The sequence below is a fragment of the Rhinolophus hipposideros genome, assembly GCF_964194185.1.
Source record: "Rhinolophus hipposideros genome assembly, chromosome: 20".
Lineage (NCBI taxonomy): Eukaryota > Metazoa > Chordata > Mammalia > Chiroptera > Rhinolophidae > Rhinolophus > Rhinolophus hipposideros.
Window position 1 is genome coordinate 9,426,251 of NC_138066.1, and position 17,723 is coordinate 9,443,973.

Genomic DNA, 17,723 nt, shown 5'->3' on the forward strand with positions numbered 1-17,723 from the left:
TTGTTCTTTTTCTATTTTGCTGGACTTGGTTTACTAATATTTTGGTGAACATTTTTTCATATACATTCATAAGGGATATTGGTCTGTTTTCTTGTACTATCTTTGGTATAAGAATAATGCTGAACTCATAATAAAATGAGTTGGGAAGTGCTTGCTCCTCTTTTATTTTCTGGGTCCATGGATTATTTAGAAATGTGTTGTTTAATATCCAAGTATTTGGATGTTGTCTGGTTTTCTTTATGTTATTGATTTCAAGTTTAATTTCATTATAATCAGCAAACCTACTTTGTATAACTTCAATTATTTTAAATTTGTTAAAGTTTGTTTTATGACCCTATCTGGGTGAATGTTTCATGTACACTTGAAAGGAATTTATATTCTGCTATTGTTGTGTGTAGTGTTTTATAAATGCTAGTAAAATTCAGTTGGTTCGAGGTATGATTCAGTTTTTCTCTAACCTTGCCGATTTTCCGTGTGCTTGCTCTATCGATTACTGAGAGAGTACTGTTAAAATCTTCAACTATAATTGAAGATTTGTCTACTTATCCTTTAGTTTTATTAGTTATTCCTTCATGTATTTTGAATCCCTGTTGTTAGGTGCATACCTGTTTAGGATTATTATAGCTTCTTCATGAATTGGTCCTTTCATCATTATGTAATCTCTCCCTTTATTCCTGGTAATTTTCCTTGCTCTGAAATCTACTTTTCACATATTAACATAAGCACTCAGCTGTCTTTTGATTAGTGTTTGTATAGTATATTTTTTTCTGTTCTTTTACTTTTAATTTATCTATGGTATTTTAAAGTGAATTTATTGTAAACAGCTTTACAAAGTTGGGTAAGGTTTTGTTTTTTAATCTATGCTGACAATCTGTGTTTTAATGGGTGTTTAGACATTTAATGTAATTATTGATATTTAGATACATCATTTTATTATTCATTTTGTTTGTTATTTCTGGGTTTTGTTCCTCTGATAGAGGGGGAAAAAGCAATAAGGATTCTTCCCATGCCTTTGGGAACACAGTTGGCTCTAGTCAAAGGGAAGACTTCCCCTCCCTCATGTTTTACGTACCTGCGTGGCCACCTCAGCCACCACTGCTGCCTGGAAGCTAGAGCGGGAGAAAATGGAAAAGAAAAAGGGAACTCCCCCCTTCTCTCCAATCCTGAGGGAACATGTTTCTGCTCCTCAGGCCAGAAAAAGAAGGCTTTTCTTCTAGCTCTTTCTGCCATCAGTGTGCACTTCTGAGTTTCAGGCTGCATTTGTGTCCAGCTCAGGGTACGATGGGAGAGGGGGCAAAAAAAATCATTGCCAGATTGTTCTTACTTCAGGTACTGGTTTCCTTTTCCATTCTGCCTGCTACCATTTCCTTTCCAGAATACTTAAATAGCTGTTCATGCATGTTATCCGGAGAGCTTTTAGTTGCATTCAGTGGGAGAGTCACACAGTAAGTATAGTGTACTTTCTCCATTTAAACCAGGTCGAGAACCTCCAATGCCTCACATTTTGATGTTTAGTTTTTCCTGACTTTTTAAATGTATATATGCAAATTTAGAAATCTATTTTTCAAAATTAATGTGTTAGAAATGTGTTCACTGTTTTATTATTGTTTAAAATGAATACTTCTAAAAATCTTTTCAATTCAGTAACTATAGATATACATTATCATTTTTATGTATGTATAGTATTCCATTGCACAGATTACTCCAATTTTCTTAATGGATACTCTATAAGTTTCTTCTGGTTTTTCTTCATTATAAACAACATTTTAATGAACATTGTTGTACACACTCCTTATTCACTAGTCCAATTATTTCCTTAGGATAAATTCTTAAAAGTGGGATTGCTTGGACAAAAAGTATGCACATTTTGAATTTTGATACTTATTGCCCAATTGCCCTCCAGAAAAGCTATACCAATTTCCATTCTCATTAACTGAGTATCCTCACCAACAGTTGATGTTATTATCTTTTCTAGTCTTTTCCAATGGTGTATCATATTTCAATATTCATTTCTATGATTAGCAATAGGCTAAAATTCTTCAGAGTACATTATAATTTGAATACACTGAATTCAATTCGTTGATATTTAAAATTTTTACATCTATATTTATAGGTGAGCCTAATCTATTTATTTTATTGTAGCAAAATACCATAAAATTTACCATTTTAACTATTTTAAAATGTACAATTCAGTGGCGTTAAGTATATTCACAATGTTGTACACCATCACCACTGTCCATTTCCAGAACATCATCCTAAACTGGACTCCGTACTCATTCAACAATACCTCCCCATTCCTCCCTCCCCGTCACCCTTAGTAATCTCTATTATACTTTCTGTCTCTGTGAATTTGCCTATTCTAGGTGTCTCACAGAGAGGGGAATCATATATTTGTCCTTTTGTGTCTGACTTGTTTCACTTAGCGTGAAGTTTTCAAGGTTCATCTACATTATAGCATGTTATGAGAATTTCATTCCTTTTTAAGGCTGAATAATTTTCCTTTGTATGTATATATCACATTCTGTCTATTCATTCATCTGTTGGGTATTTGGAGTGTTTCCATCTTTAGGCTATTTTGAATAGTGCTGCTATGAACATTGGTGCGCAAGTATCTGTTGGAATCTGTTTTCAATTATTTGGGGGTATTGATTCACCTAGGAGTGGAATTGCTGGGTCATATGGGAAATCTATGTTTAACTTTTTGAGGAATTCCCATACTGTTTCCCACAGCAGCTGCTCCATTTTAAATAATAACCAACAATGTACCAGTGCTCTAACGTCTCCACATCCTTGCCAACACTTATTTTCTGTTGTTTTCTTTTTAAAATAGATATTCTGATGGGTGTGAAATACTTCATCTATTATTTTTAACTGTCTTTATTAGATTTTGGTATCAAGGATAAGCTGGCTTCTTCAGAGAATCTTTCCTTCTTTCTTCATGCTTTGGGACAGTTTAAATAACACAGAAAATTTCTTTACTTTGCAGGTTTGAGAAAACTTATGACAGGAATCATCTGAGCCAGACACCACTTTTTAAGAGCTAGTTCTTTGACACCTTTCTCTATTTCCTCACAGGTTACTAATATACGCAGTTTTTCTAATTCTTCTGGAGCTTTTTGAGTCATTTTTATTTTCCTAGAAAACTATGTATGACATAGAGGGTTCAGATTATACATATATATATATATATATATATATACATATATATATATTTATGTTGTATATATATATTTTTTATATTGTATATATGTATATATATATTTATATTGTATATATATTTATATGAATAAATATATATATGTGTATGTATATACGCATTTATATATTTATATATATGATACATATATCATATATATGATATTTTTCATTCCTAATATTGTCTCTTTGTTCTCATTCTCTCTTTTCTTTTGATTAGCTTGTGTGTGTGTGTGTGTGTGTGTGTGTGTGTGTGTGTGTGTGTTATGTGATTTATTTTTCTTTAGGGAACAAGGTCTTGGAGTCATTCAGTCCTCTGCTTTTCAGTTGTGGAGTTTGTTGCTCTGGGAAGCAGACTTTGGGAGCCCCTCCCACTGGGGTCACAGTGGGGCAGCCTGGGTCATGATTGAGGTCATGGCCTCTAGAGCCAGATGGTCTGAGTTCAAGTGGTCATTCCTTTCCTTGACCTTGAATCGTCATTTAAGCTCTCTGTGCTTTAATTTCTCGATCTGTAGATGGGGAGGAAACAGCACCTACCTCACAAGGCTAATATTAATATTAAGGAGTTAACCATTTTTAAGTGCTTAGAAGAGTGCTTGGCATATAGCAAGCACCATAAAAATGTTTCTTAAATAAATCTAGACTTCCTTCCAGTGTGCTAAAAGCCTAGGTCCCCTGGAAGCCTCTCCATTCCCCAAGAGCATGGATACTGGAGCTCGATGGTTGGGTTCAAATCTCGATTTGACCATACAGTATCTAGGTGACCTTGCGAATAATGCCTGTCTTCTTATACTTTCCCCTTCTCTAAAATGAGAGTAATGATAATATATTTAATACATATATATTTTCTGCGCCTTCCTATCATTTACACTGACTGCCTCTTTTTTTTTTGTTTTGTTTTTTTTGCAGAACTACCTCTGTGCAGAAAAACAACCATTTTACTTTCCATTCTGCTGCCTGAGACAACCACATCCTCCTCACACATACCCCAGGCTCCCATGGAGAGCTCAGGTCAGTATGGTCAGGGGAGAGGAGTCCAGTGCACCTGGCTGCATTGTGGGGTAAGCCCCTCTTGCAGGTGAGAGTGACCTGAGGGTTGGCAGGACCACCACCACCTAGCCAGGCTGTGAGATGCCAACTCAGCTCCCAAATGTGAAAACATCTTGAGAGATGGACATCCACACACTTGTATGAGCCTCAACTGTTTGCAGGTCACTGAGCTGGACATTGGGAGTAATGACAACAATGGCCAATGTGTTACTAAACACTTGCATTTGTTTAACAAAATAGCTCTATAAAGCTCTATAGAGCTTACAATATATCAAGTAGTAATAAAAGCACTTAACAAATATTAACTCATTTAGTCTTTATAAAGACCTCACAAGATAAATATTATCATTACTCTCATTTTAGAGAAGGGGAAAGTATAAGAAGACAGGCATTATTCACAAGGTCACCTAGATACTGTATGGTCAAATCAGGATTTGAACCCAACCATCGAGCTCCAGTATCCATGCTCTTAGTGATTTCACTGTGGATTGCCTCATGCAAACATCAGAAGGATTCTGTGAGGGAGGGATATCAGTATGATTATCGTCATTTTACTGAAAGGGAAGCGGAGACTCAGAGAGGTTAGGTAATGTATTCAAAGCTAGTAAGTGGTAGAATCAGGTTTGGAATCCAGGTCTGGCTGATTCCAAAATCCAGACTCTTCTCCCTATATCAACCTAAGACAACAAGGGGAGATGACCCTTCCCCCAAGACGTGTATCAACTAATGGTCATCTAACAAGTCAGAGCCTACTTTCCTCAGGTCACAGGCATCAACTCTAGTGCCCTTGAAGGGTGCTGTCCTGGGGAAGGAGAGAAGACACCCCAAGGAGGCACAGCTCCCAGGTTATCACTCCTAAGACACACACCCTTTCCACACCCCACTCACCATCAGAGAGCTTCGCCCAGTCCAAAGATCCAGCTGACAGAGGCAAGCCCAGTGAATCCTGGTGTTGCAATATCTCAGGTTGTCTCAAACAGGCAGGGGTTTGCACTGGGAGCATAGCAATGAGGCCAGCGCTACAAAAATCTCCCAAACATTTCAAAGCCAACTTACTTTGCACCCACTTTAATTATAACAATAAACATACATCATGCCGTGTTTTAGGAAGAGAGGTGTACCCATAAAGGTTCTTTAGATACAGGCAATAAAAACCCACATGGCTAATTTAATTTTTTAAAAAGTGGCCAAGCATTGAAGGAACAGCTGAAGCACTAGATAGCAGAAAGGGCAAGGAACAGGGCGGATCTGCCAGCAGGACAGGAAGAGGGAGACAGCGACCTCAGAGAGCTTTCCAGGTGTTCTTCCCTCTTGGCCATTATCAGCATAGGGTTCGCCTAGAAGGAAAGAGAGTTGCTAGCTGGCCTGGTCCTGTGCCCACTCCAAGGCCAGTGCAAAGCAGGGCACCTGGGCCATAGCCTCATCAGGACTATAGTGGGTAGGAAAGGCTGCTGGGCAGGTGATACCACTGACATCCACTCCCAAAGATGTAACAAGTGACACCCCCTCCCCCAATTCCAATAGGTGAAAGAAATGTCCCCAAATTAGCATGTTTGCCTTGGGAGCTCTAAAGGGTAGTTTTCCTGTTGTTTAAAACTTTCCCTACCTTCCTATAGCTTTTAGAGCCCCAGAGTTAAGAAGAGGGGCATCTGAAACGTAAGATATTTATTCTAAGGGATGCAAAAGAACAGTGTCTCAAGGGCACCAAAGGTATTGTTATTTTGCCATCCCTGCAAACATGGGCAAGATTGCAAACATTTTTACAACAATCTGAGCCTTTATTCCTCATTGAGAGTGAAGGGGCTGAGAGAGGATTAGGCATGGGATGAAGGAGGAGCATGAGCCGTGTTGCTCTAGTCACTGGAGCATCTGGGTGCTGAGCTGGTGTCATTCAGGGTGTCATGCGGGGTCTCAGCTCCCACTCCCCACATAAGAACACAGGATATGGTGAAGCCAAAAAGGAACATCAATGGAGCTATAGATAGGGGAGTCATACCTCTATAGTCTCGCTGGCAGTTTGGTTGGAGACACAGGAAGCAGGATCCACATGACCTGCAACCTGCTGTCCGCTTCTCTGTCAACTTGCTAGCCACAATCTGCCATGCTAACTGCAATCTGCACTTGCTAGCTCAGCCACCATCTTCTTGCTAGCCCCCCATTTGCTGCTAGCATAGCCACAGCAGTTATATTAGTGGCCAATGGCTCATTGGTTACAGCTGATGGCCAACTGGCCACAGCTGATGGCCATCCAATCACAGTTGATGGCCATTTACTACCCGAGTGAGCACCTTTCCACATGAGGGCAAGAGCCTAAAAACTGCTCTCTGGGGCTCTGTCCCCACACTGAGATGCTGAGCTGGAGCTGTCTGCACACAAAGGGTTTTTCAGACACGTCCTTACTCCTGGTTGGAAAGGCAGTCAGTGAGGTCCAGGTGGTCAGCGGAAGGGGACCCAGGGGCTCCAGGAGGATGGACACCAGCTCAAGGGTCAAAGTCAGGAAGTCACCCTTTGAAATAAAAACTAATAAATATAACATGTACCGAATGACATTTACCTGTAAAGAACTAACCTACCATGGGAACTCCATTCTGAATTACATAAACAAACCATAATCTTCTCAATTGTATTAAGGCTCACCTGGCATGAGGTAATGGGACCCAGGGTTAGTGATTTTATAGTGATTTTTTTAAAGAAGTAGACAGGAAAGGGTTCATTGGGGCTTTTCCATTTCCACTTCAGGGAGGGGGTGTTAGTTCTGATGGCTGATATCCAGAAAGTGGAATAGGACAATTCTCCTCAACACCCTAGTTTGAAGGAAATATTCCTTAGGAATTACAAATTCAATTCCTTTGGCAATCACTTCGGGTATACCAAATAACCTGAGGGTCCCTGGAATCCTTTCACCTGGATGGCCACCCTTCTCACTCTCTAATCCTCAGCTGGGGAAGGCTGAGGATAGATTAAGTTGATTGTTCCACCAGCTTTCCCCAGAGGACTGATGCCACAGTCCTCTATGGGTGTTTTAGTCAAGGTGTTTCCACAGAGAAGAACCAGCAAGATGTATGTACAAATATAGAATGAAATTTATTACAAGGAACTAGCTCACATGATTATGGTAGCTGGCAAGTCCCAAGATCTGCAAGCTGGAGGCCAACGAGGTCGCTCTATCTAGTTCAAAGGCCAGCAGGCTCAAGACTCAGGAAGAGCCAATATTTCAGTTCAAGTCCAAAGGCAGGAAAAAAAATAGTATGTCCCAGCTGGAAGGCAGTTAGGCAGAAGGAGTTTCCTCTTATTTGGGGGAGGGTCAGCCTTTTGTTCTATTTAGGCCTTCAATTGATTGGATGACGCCCACCAACATTAGGGAGGGCAATCTGCTTTGCTCAGTCTGTTGATTTAAATGCTAAACTCATCTAAAATATCCTCACAGACACACCCACAATGACGTCTGACCAAATTCATGGACACCCTGTGGCCCAATCAATCTGACACATAAAAATTAACCATCACATGTGGGTATGAGATAACTTCAAAAAGACAAAAACTGGTCTGCTGGGAAAAAATCATAGATTTTATTAATGTCATGGCTGCACCCAAGGAGCATTAGAGCACTGGTATCTACAAGGGTTACATTTCTGAACAAAGCTTTTACAAAGTAAGCTAATGAACAACAACATAAATAAATGAATAATAAATAAATGAATGAATAAATAAATAATAACTTTCCCCAATTCTATTTTTAAAAATCCCTCCCACAACCATGATAGCCAGGAGCATTGCCAGGAGGGGCTGTCCTGACACTGTGACCTTCATCCTTAATTTGGGGATGACTGTCTTCTGTGAACTCTGAGCATCTTGTCACTTGACTCCTTCCTTGACTAACAGGTCAAGTATCCACAATTCCAAGCTTATCACCTAAGACAGTAATTCTCCTTCTGGCTGTACATTAGATTCTCCTGGGGAGTTCTTTTAAAAATTGATTATTAGGCCCCACCCTCAGAGATCTGATTTAATTGGTTTGGGGTGGGCTGTGCATTGGTATTTTTAAAGCTTTGCCGGTGCTGTGCAGCCAAGGTTGCAACTAGGAGAAATGCAAACAATCCTAAGAGGGAGCTGGGGAGAGATTTGACTCTGTCTAGGATCACAAGGCAATGGACACCTTTGTCAAGTCCTAGGACAGCTTTCAGTGACCTGAAACTAAGGAGTGGACAGTGAACTATGGGGGAGCTACCAGGTCAGCACCTTGTCGGCCTTTCTTCTCTTTCCTTCCCTGCTGTTTCTTTAGTTATAATGACATCCACCTTGGTCTTAGAGCTGAGAACATTTTTTTTCAGGCAACTTAGCAGGGCATTTATTTCTGCATTCAAACCCCAAGCTCTGACAATTAAGTTCACGAACTTGTTGCAACAATGTTGCTAACCTTTTTTGATATCAGAGGGATTATTCATTATGGATTTGTACCAACTGGACAGACAGTTAACCAAGTTTACTATTTGGAGGTGCTGAAAAGGCTGCATAAAAAAGTTAGACGACGTGAACTTGTCGCCAACAATTCATGGCTTTTGCATCACGACAATGCACCAGCTCACACAGCACTGTCTGCGAGGGAGTTTTTAGCCAGTAAACAAATAACTGTATTGGAACACCCTCCCTGCTCACCTGATCTGGCGCCAATGACTTCTTTCTTTACTCGAAGATAAAGGAAATATTGAAAGGAAGGCATTTTGATGACATTCAGAACATCAAGGGTAATACTATGACAGCTCTGATGGCCATTCCAGAAAAAGAGTTCCAACATTGCTTTGAAGGGTGGACTAGGCACTGGCATCGGTGCATAGCTTCCCAAGGGGAGTACTTCGAAGGTGACCATAGTGATACTCAGCAATGAGGTATGTAGCACTTTTTCTAGGATGAGTTCACAAACCTAACTGTCAGACCTCGTAAGTTAAAAAACACTTTACATAACCATGAGTCAGTTAGAGAATGCTAGCTAGCTGCTATAACAAAGGACCCCAACATCAGAGGATTAACACAACAAATGCTCATTTCTCATATCATCATCCAACCTCAGCTCCAAACAGTCTTTCAGTGACTATGGCTTCTTCCCTCTCATGGTGCCATCATCTTCAACACGTCTTCCAAAGTCACCACAGAATGGCTGGAGAGAATATGGAGGATAGTGCAGAGGATTTTATGACCAGGGCTGAAAGTGGCATATATCACTTCCACCACATTCCATAGGCCAGAATTCAGTGATATGGCTCCTATCTGATTCTGGAGGAATCAGAAATGCAGTCTTCCCATCTACCGATGATAAAAATGAAATTGGTTTGATGAACACATAATATCGTCTTGCCACACCTACAAGTATGTAAGAATCCCTGAGTGTATGCCTTTCAAGTGCTATTTAAATGTTAGGTATTAATGTTAGGCAATGTGGATACCTGATAGTAGTATTTTATATGCCTGGATGGAGGAGAGGATAATAATAATTAATGCCATTTATTTATCAACGGTTCTGAGTCAAGAATGATGTGAGACATGCATATCATATATGAACAATCCAGAGACTCTTGAAGCACAAGAAATATCCTGTTCATTTCTTTTACTTAAATCAAATCAAATCCAACTTCAAGCTCTCATTTTCCAAAATTAGTATGAATTCCAATGTCATTTATTTGAGGTGACTCCCCCAACTTGGAGGCATGTGAAAAGCCCAGGACTTGTAAGTCTGGATGGTGAGAAAAGTCTGTGGTCTTTAGTCAACTGTGGCTGCAGCCCCCAGAACAGCTTGGCCAGGCTTGCATGGTCCATAAGGAGAGAGGGGGCTCCTTTGAGGACATTCTTGTTGTGCGGGGGCGTCATGCAGGAGACCCTGCTCGCTGCACCATTTGTCGTGCAGGCGGACTGCGAGGTCCAGCTCTCAGGCAGCTGCTCCCCACACAAAAACACAGGACACAGTGAGGCCAAAAAGGAACACCCATGGAGCCATAAGTTGGGGAGTCATACCACTATACTCTCGCTGGTGGCTGGGTTGGAGAAACAGGAAACAGGAGCTACACAATTCTCAAATCACTGCACCGCTTTCAGGTTCAGCCACCATCTTCTTGCTAACCCCCCATTTTCTGCTAGCGTAGCCATGGCAGTTATATTAGTGCCCAATGGCTCACTGGTTATAGCTGACGGCCAACTAGCCACAGCTGATGGCCATCCAATCACAGTTGATGTCCATTTACTACCTGAGCCAGCACCTTTCCATGTGAGGCTGAGAGCCTGGAAACTGCTCTCTGGGGTTCTGTCCCCACACTCCACCCCTACAGGGCCTTGCCTCACAATCTAAGCGACAAGCGTCTTCCGCAGGTGGCCCTGTGCGAGGAGTCTGGAGGTGAATGCAATATCTTGGACACAGCCAGGCTCTCTGGGCACAGCCAAGGTTTCTCAGGGCACCACCAAGTACTTCTGGACACAGCCAGACTTCCTGGGCTTCTTAGGGTACCACCAGTCTCCCCAGACACAGCCAGGGTTTCTCAGGGCACCACCAGTCCTTCTGGGCACAGCCAGACTTACTGGGCTTCTTAGGGTACCACCAGTTCTTCTGGGCACAGCCAGACTTCCTGGACTCAGCCAGGGCCTCTCAGGGCACTGCCACTCTCTCTGGACCTCTCGGGGTACCGTGCTTGAACAACAGCGGCTCACAGTCAAGGTGCTTACATATTCTCAATGGTGGCCGGTCAAGACACAAAAGCAAACATTCGCCAGTTCCACTACATGGTGGTATGTTCCCAAACAAACAGTCAAGCAGTCTATTAAATCAGGGATGGAAGGCAATTCCCCATAGTCCATAGTCATTCACCAGGGCTGTCCTGGGGGTGAGGAATGACCTTCACCTCACCCTCATCTCCCACGGAGGACTCAGCAAGCGTTTCCTCCTGGGACTACAAATCCTGCATTTGGGCTGCCTCAGCAAGAACTTCCCAGCTCACAGGGCCGCAATGACCTTGGCTTTCTCCGGCCTGTGCTGGTTGGGAAACCGTCTACATCTTCCCACCCCTCCACGGGGGTCCAGCTCTCTGGCAGCTGCTCCTCCTGGTCTTCCTGAGACTGAGTGTTCATACGCACAAACTGTTCCACCGCCCTTCGGAAAGCTTTGGCCGGCACCGTACCCTGTTCTCTGTGCCATTTGTCATGCGGGTAGCCTGCAGGGTCCAGCTCTCAGGCAGCTGCTCCCCACACAAGAACACAGGATATGGCTAGGCCAAAAAGGAACACCCACGGAGCCATAGGTAGGAAAGTCATACCACTATGGTCTCACTGGAGGCTGGGTTTACACGACATGCAACCTGCTGTCTGCTTTGCTGCCAACCGACCAACTCTCCTCGACTCTACATTCTTCTCCACTCTCCTTGGCTTCCCTCTGTAGCCGCGGCAGTTATATCAGTGGCCAATGGCTCACTGGTTACAGCTGACAGCCAACTAGCCATAGCTGATGGCCATCCAATCACAGTTGATGGCCATCTACTACCTGAGCCAGCACCTTTCTATGTGAGGCCGAGAGCCTGGGAACTGCTCTCTGGGGCTCTGTTCCCACACTTGTGCTCTGGCAAAGGTGGCCCAGGAGACCATAGCAGTGGCATTCAAGGGCACAGTTTGTTGCTTAGTTGCCCTCATGTGAGATTTGCCACCACCAGTAAGCTGTGTCCCAGCCAGGTCTTTTTCATTCCCGGGATCCCCATAACCCTTGTACCCCATAATCTTTGAGGAATCCAACCTTACACTCTTGGGTTTCCACTTTCCTCTTTAACTAAAGGCAGCAGTTCCTCTCCATCCCCTTAAGACAATCCGGGTTAATTATCTCAATCACATAGCCGGGAGTCTCAAACTCCTGGGCCTGGGGAGAGGATGCAGATGAGTAAAACAAGGAGAATGGGAACTAAGAAGAACTAGAGAACCTGTGACCCATCTCAAAGGGGCAGCTGCTCCCAGCCCGTTGATTGTCACATGGGAGAAGAATGCATGTCCTGTGTCAGCAGACTTTCAAGAGATGCCAAAAACCCCAACTTTAATGCAAAGTCTCCTGATTTGTAAATGTTGGCTGCTAATTCATTTTTTAAGACACTGTACAAGCTCAAACGAAACATGTCTGCAAGCCAGATGTGGACGAAAGCCTGAGAGCTTGTTCCAGCTGCCCAGACTTTCGAAAACAAAGTTTATTTGGGACTGTCTCCCAGGGCTACTGGCAACTTCTCTATTTTTCTCTGAAACATAAAAACTTAACTCCCTTTGCAAAGCAGGGGTAACTAAAGCTCAGAGGACAAAACATGTCTGCCCTTCTAGTGAGGGGGCAGGGAGGAGATCACCGTCATCATAGTTGTAAGTCTTTGTGCGCAGTCCACAGGAAAAGAAAGAAATAGAGATGGGGGAGAGAGAGAGAGAGAGAAGGAATAGAGGGGTGAGGGAGGAGGAAAGAAGGAAGGAAGAAAGGAAGGAAAGAAGAAAAAGAAAGAAGGAAGGAAGGCAGGAAGGCAGGAAGGCAGGAAGGAAGGAAGGAAGGAAGGAAGAAAGGAAGGAAGGGATACTTGACATCAATTACTTTTTAATAACTAACTCTGCATTATTAAAGTTTTGTGCAAGGTGGAGATGGGCAGATGGAAGGAGAGCTAGCGACCAGCCTCCATGCCAGGCTAAATGATTTCCTGTCCAGTTTTGGGAGATGCTGCACTGCCCAGCAGAGTTGCCAGGTGGGCAAACGTGAGTTGTAACAGCCTGCCCACTCGCTGCCTGCTCTCAGCCTGGAGGGGACTTAGCATCAGGTCTTGACGTGATCCAGGAGGACAAGTGAGAGGCAGGAGGAAAGTGTGGGTTTCAAAGATGCCAGGTGGCCCCGGCACACTTTGCACAAGCCCATGCCAGAGCCAGGGAGGGGCCAGTCTGCTCCAGGGCACGGGGGGCCTTGGCCTAAACACATTTTGATTCCTGGACGGCAACCTGTTGATTTTTTCAATCGGTAATTTCTATCCTATCCACTTCAGAGGCACCCGAGGTATCTGAGGCAATTAAGACACATGTTAAGTTGAACATAAAGCAGGAACACCAAAGAGGAACAAAGAAGAAATGAGGTGATTTTTGAGGCTAGGCTGCAGTTTGGCTGTAAGTTTCGTGACAGCTAAGGCAAAAAGGGAACCCCTGAGGCATGTGGTTTGTATTGTCTGACAACCAGAGAATGCACACTTGTCTATAAAGTGAAACTCTTGGTTGGCTTTAATCATAATGGGGAATTTATGGTACGAGTACTGTCTACCGTTCTTCCTGTGATAGCTGGATCCTCCAAGAGGCAGATACCAAGACAAGATTAGATATGCAAAGATTTACTGTGTTGCCCTGAAAATAAGACCGGGTCTTATACCGTATTTCCCCGAAAATAAGACCTGGTCTTATATTAATTTTTGCTCCAAGAGACACATTAGGGCATATTTTCAGGGGATGTCTTATTTTTTCATGTACAACAATTTACATTTATTCAAATACAGTCATGTCATCTTTTTCTGGAACATCGTCATAACGTACTAAATGCGTCTGTATGGCTGACGATCTTAACTGGGGCTTATTTTCAGGGTAGGTCTTATTTTCAGGAAAACATGGTATGTGGGGAAACATCTGTGGGAGAGAAAATGGAGAGGCGGGAGAGCAAGCTGTCAAACTGTGATGCAAAAGGACTCTGAATGAAGGAGAAAGGGAGGAAAGGTTGGGTGGAAATGTCTTAGACTGACAGGTAATAGAGAAAGGCTCAGCAGGGTGGCTGGGGAATCCCTGAGCCAAAGTCAATCATCAGAGGAGGCTTGCATCTCCCCCAGGATGAGCTTGCTTTAGAATCCCTGCTGCTCTCTGTGTTGGCTGGGAAGTGTGGCCCTGGCACAACACGATGGATTTCACAGCACAGCAACACAAAGCTCCCCAAACCTGGTCCATTAAACTTCTTGTAGTGGGAGATGAGGGGTGCATTCTCACAGCTACCACACTTTCCAAATGTGAGTTACTTAGTTTTGTACCACCTTCACAGTTTTGCCATGTCAACATACCACTGTTAAAGAAAAAATTATTCTGACACTTGTTAAAGCCCTAAGGAAGACTTTATTCAGACTTTTTCAATACAGGAGAGACATTGGCTCAACTCTGAATAAGGTGAACATAGCTGGGGATTTACAGCCAGCAAACAGAGTGCAGGGGCCAGTGGATGGACAATTGTTAAGAAGAGATGTCAACGGTGGGGGGATTCTTATTCAACTGACCTAACAGGATTCTTGCTAGAGGCATGTCAAGGACTTATACGTCAAAGGTGGGGGGTGAAGAACTTGATCAATATCAAGTCGTGGATTCTGTATAAACTGACAGAAGTATTCTTGCTAAACCTGGGCTGGGCAAGCCAAAGACAGGACTAGGGCCAAGGTCAGGGCCCGATGGAGAAGAGGGCTCTAAAGAGCCTGAGTCAAGTTTGGTCAGGGAGAGTCTTTGTCACTTCCTGGTATTATCTGGTAAGTTTCTTTAAATTGACTTTAAGTTTATCTTCATTCATAGGTTGAGGAACTAGTTATATATATTTTTCTAATACAAATAAAATTGAGTGCACCATTATTCAAAATCAAAAAAAGTTGCATCCAAATTTTAGGATCATTTGTGTACCATCCGAAATGCTTGTGTGCCACCGGTGGTATACACACTGCACTTTGGGAAATGTTGATTTTGCAAAGAACAGAGATGCTGATTGCAAAGCTCTATTCCAGCCCTGGCCCATATGCTGGCTGCCAGCTCTAAGGTGATTACCTCCGGGCACCTCTTGAGGCTCATAGAAGGAGCTAAAGACATTTTCAGGGAGAGTGGAGGTGGGAGTGAGGATAAGGCCAGGGAGGCTGAGTTCCAAAGCGCCTGGCCTAAAGCTCTCCCCACCCCTGCTGCCCAGATGTGGAGCTGGACCTCCAGCGGAGTGTGCATGCCGTGCTCCGGGAGCTCAGTGCCCAGGCCCCGGCCCTACAGAAGTACCAAGGTAAGGGCCTATAGGCATCACCTGTCTGCCCCTACTGCTCCCCCACCCACACCAGCCAGCTCTTCCCACACATTCTTGGGAAAGGCCCGGGCTTGGAGCTCACAGAGTGAGGGGCTTCCAGCCAAGCCCCCATCCTGCTGGAAATCTTTGGAGCCCAAAGGACCCAGAAGACTTCTCTGCCCTCTACTCACTCTGCCAGCAACTGTGACAGAGCACTTAGGGGATCCACAGCCCTCTTTCCTAACCTCCTTCCCCATCTCCAAATAACACTCCCCTGGATCCCCCCAGGCCACATGACTTCCAGAACATAGCATGAGGCGCTGATCAGGAAGCATTGCTGATCCACAAACCACACGCACACACCCCTCCCCACTAATGTCCCACCTCCCCTCCTTTCCACCCTGGGAATGACAGTCCACCACGGGCAGCAGATCAGAGCTCCCCCACACATGAGAAGCCCACCCATATGCACCTGGAGCCAAGCACCCAGCTGAGACGTCAGCCCTGTGGTCAAAATCGTGGTCTGGGGCTCCACGACTCAGAGTCCCGCGCAGACGCGTCTCCTCTGAGAGCTGCCCGGCCCGCCTGGTTGTGCGGGGCTCCCCTTTCTCCTGGCCCAGGTATGTGGAGATGGTCCCTGCACAAGAAGGTCGAGCGAGATCCTCGTAAGAGTCCGGCGCTGGTCCGAATTCTGCTCAGAGAACTGGAGAAGGTGGGTTCTCAGGCTTTGGGAGGCCAACAGGGATTAGAGAAGGAGAAGCCAATCCACTGGGGACAATGTCCCGGCAGCACTGCATCCCTCCAACTGTGGTCCTTTGTGCATGATTTTTACCACATGCGTCTCCCTCCTGTACTTTTCTACAAGCAATGTTTTCTTTATATAGACTCACACTGTTTAACTTGAGCTACCATATTTAAAAAAGAAACCATAATATGACCATCAATGGAAAACCCATATCACTCGATAGAAACAGAAAACACCTATAAACATAAATGCATAACTATTAAAAATGTTCAAAATTATCCTTGTACCCCCTAAGGTTATCCTCTATACCGCTCAATGCTCTGAATACAACTGTTGGGGAAACGCTGCACTGAAAGGAGCTTCCAAGCTGGGGACTTCCTTGTTGCTTTGCTGCCAGCTCCTGCCCTGGGTCAATGCTGCCCATCCCCCATGGAGTTCCCTGCATCCCCCCTCCCCCCACGCCCTCATACTCAGACTCCCACACCTGTGCACTCTCCACACCCCGTTTCTCCTCTCCCAGGGCAGACTGTAGGCCCTGGCATGGTGGCACGCTGCCTTCCATCCTGTCTCTTGCCCACCCCTCTACCCCCCAAACTACATCCTTCTAGGATGTAGTGAGTCTCCCTCAACCTCCAGCCCAGTAAATGTCTCTGATCCGCTGTTTTCTAGGCAGAAAGGGAGGACGTCCGCCATGTCATCATTCCCTTGCTGCACACTCTAATGTACGTGCTCACTAAGGTGAGCAGGGGTGAATGTCCGGGTGGTCGTGGTGACCCACGACGGGTGCCTGGGCTGGATGCTGTCCTCTCCCCTCAGTGGACACCCACTCTTGGCCAGGCAGGAGCCTAGAAAAACTCTTGGATGGCCTGCCCCAAATGGGCTTCTCTGCACTAGCTGTGCCCTCTCCCTTTTAGATGAAGATAAAACTGTGGAGGCGGTAGAGTCCTGTGTGGCCGGAGCGAGCAAAGGGGTTGGGAGAGGATATGCTTTGCTAGAGGAACAGGATGGGATGAATTTCCCCCTTAGAAAGTTTGAGTAGGGTGTCAAACAGGTGATGTCTTCCAGATGCTGGGGGAAGAGGCTGAAGGTGTAGATTTGGGAAGTGTCCCAGGTCCAGCTGCCCACATCCAGCTGCCAGGCCCTACCTTCCTCCTCTCCCACCTGCCTCTCGCCCAGGCCACCGGCATCACGGAGGAGCTCTACCGGAGGACCTACGCCTTTTGCATGAGGTCACTGACCCTGCCCGCCCCCTACTGCACGGTTGCCCTGGACTGCGCCCTGAGGCTCAAAACAGAGAAGGCCGTCCCAGGTAGGAGCTGCGCAGCTGCCTCTCCCATACTGCAACTCCAGCTGTGCCCAAGGTTTTTGTTTGTCTCCAGGACTGGGGAGCTCAAAAAAATCCTGGCACCTCCTTTGGGAAGGTGGGGAGTAGGGGTCAGAGACTCGGGCGGGCTGGCTAACGTGGTCGGCTTTGCAGGGACCCTGTACCAACGGCTGATCATTGCTGAGCAGAACTTGGGGAGTGAACTGTATCCGTACCAGGAGAGGTGAGTGGCCCCAGACCAGGTGCTGCCTTCCGCCCCCTGAGTGACTGCTCACTGACAGGAAGACAAAAGAGGAGGCTGGATTGAGAGGAGCCCCAGCAGAGCTTTTCCAGCAGTGGGGGCTGTTTTCAAGGTGGACAGGGCATGTGCTTCT

The 17,723-nt window shown here is 44.9% G+C and overlaps 1 protein-coding gene across 1 annotated transcript in view; it reads left to right on the forward strand.

Annotated features, from left to right (window-relative positions):
- The window catches only part of PIK3R6 (phosphoinositide-3-kinase regulatory subunit 6), a 59,612-nt gene that overhangs the window by 12,126 nt on the left and 29,763 nt on the right, over positions 1-17,723 (forward strand). The window contains exons 2-7 of the mRNA XM_081027990.1: positions 4,105-4,206; positions 15,197-15,280; positions 15,901-15,992; positions 16,695-16,763; positions 17,202-17,334; positions 17,503-17,572. Of these exons, the coding sequence (XP_080884116.1) occupies positions 4,194-4,206; positions 15,197-15,280; positions 15,901-15,992; positions 16,695-16,763; positions 17,202-17,334; positions 17,503-17,572 (461 nt within the window). The 5' untranslated portion in view covers positions 4,105-4,193. The remainder of the gene's footprint in view (positions 1-4,104; positions 4,207-15,196; positions 15,281-15,900; positions 15,993-16,694; positions 16,764-17,201; positions 17,335-17,502; positions 17,573-17,723) is intronic.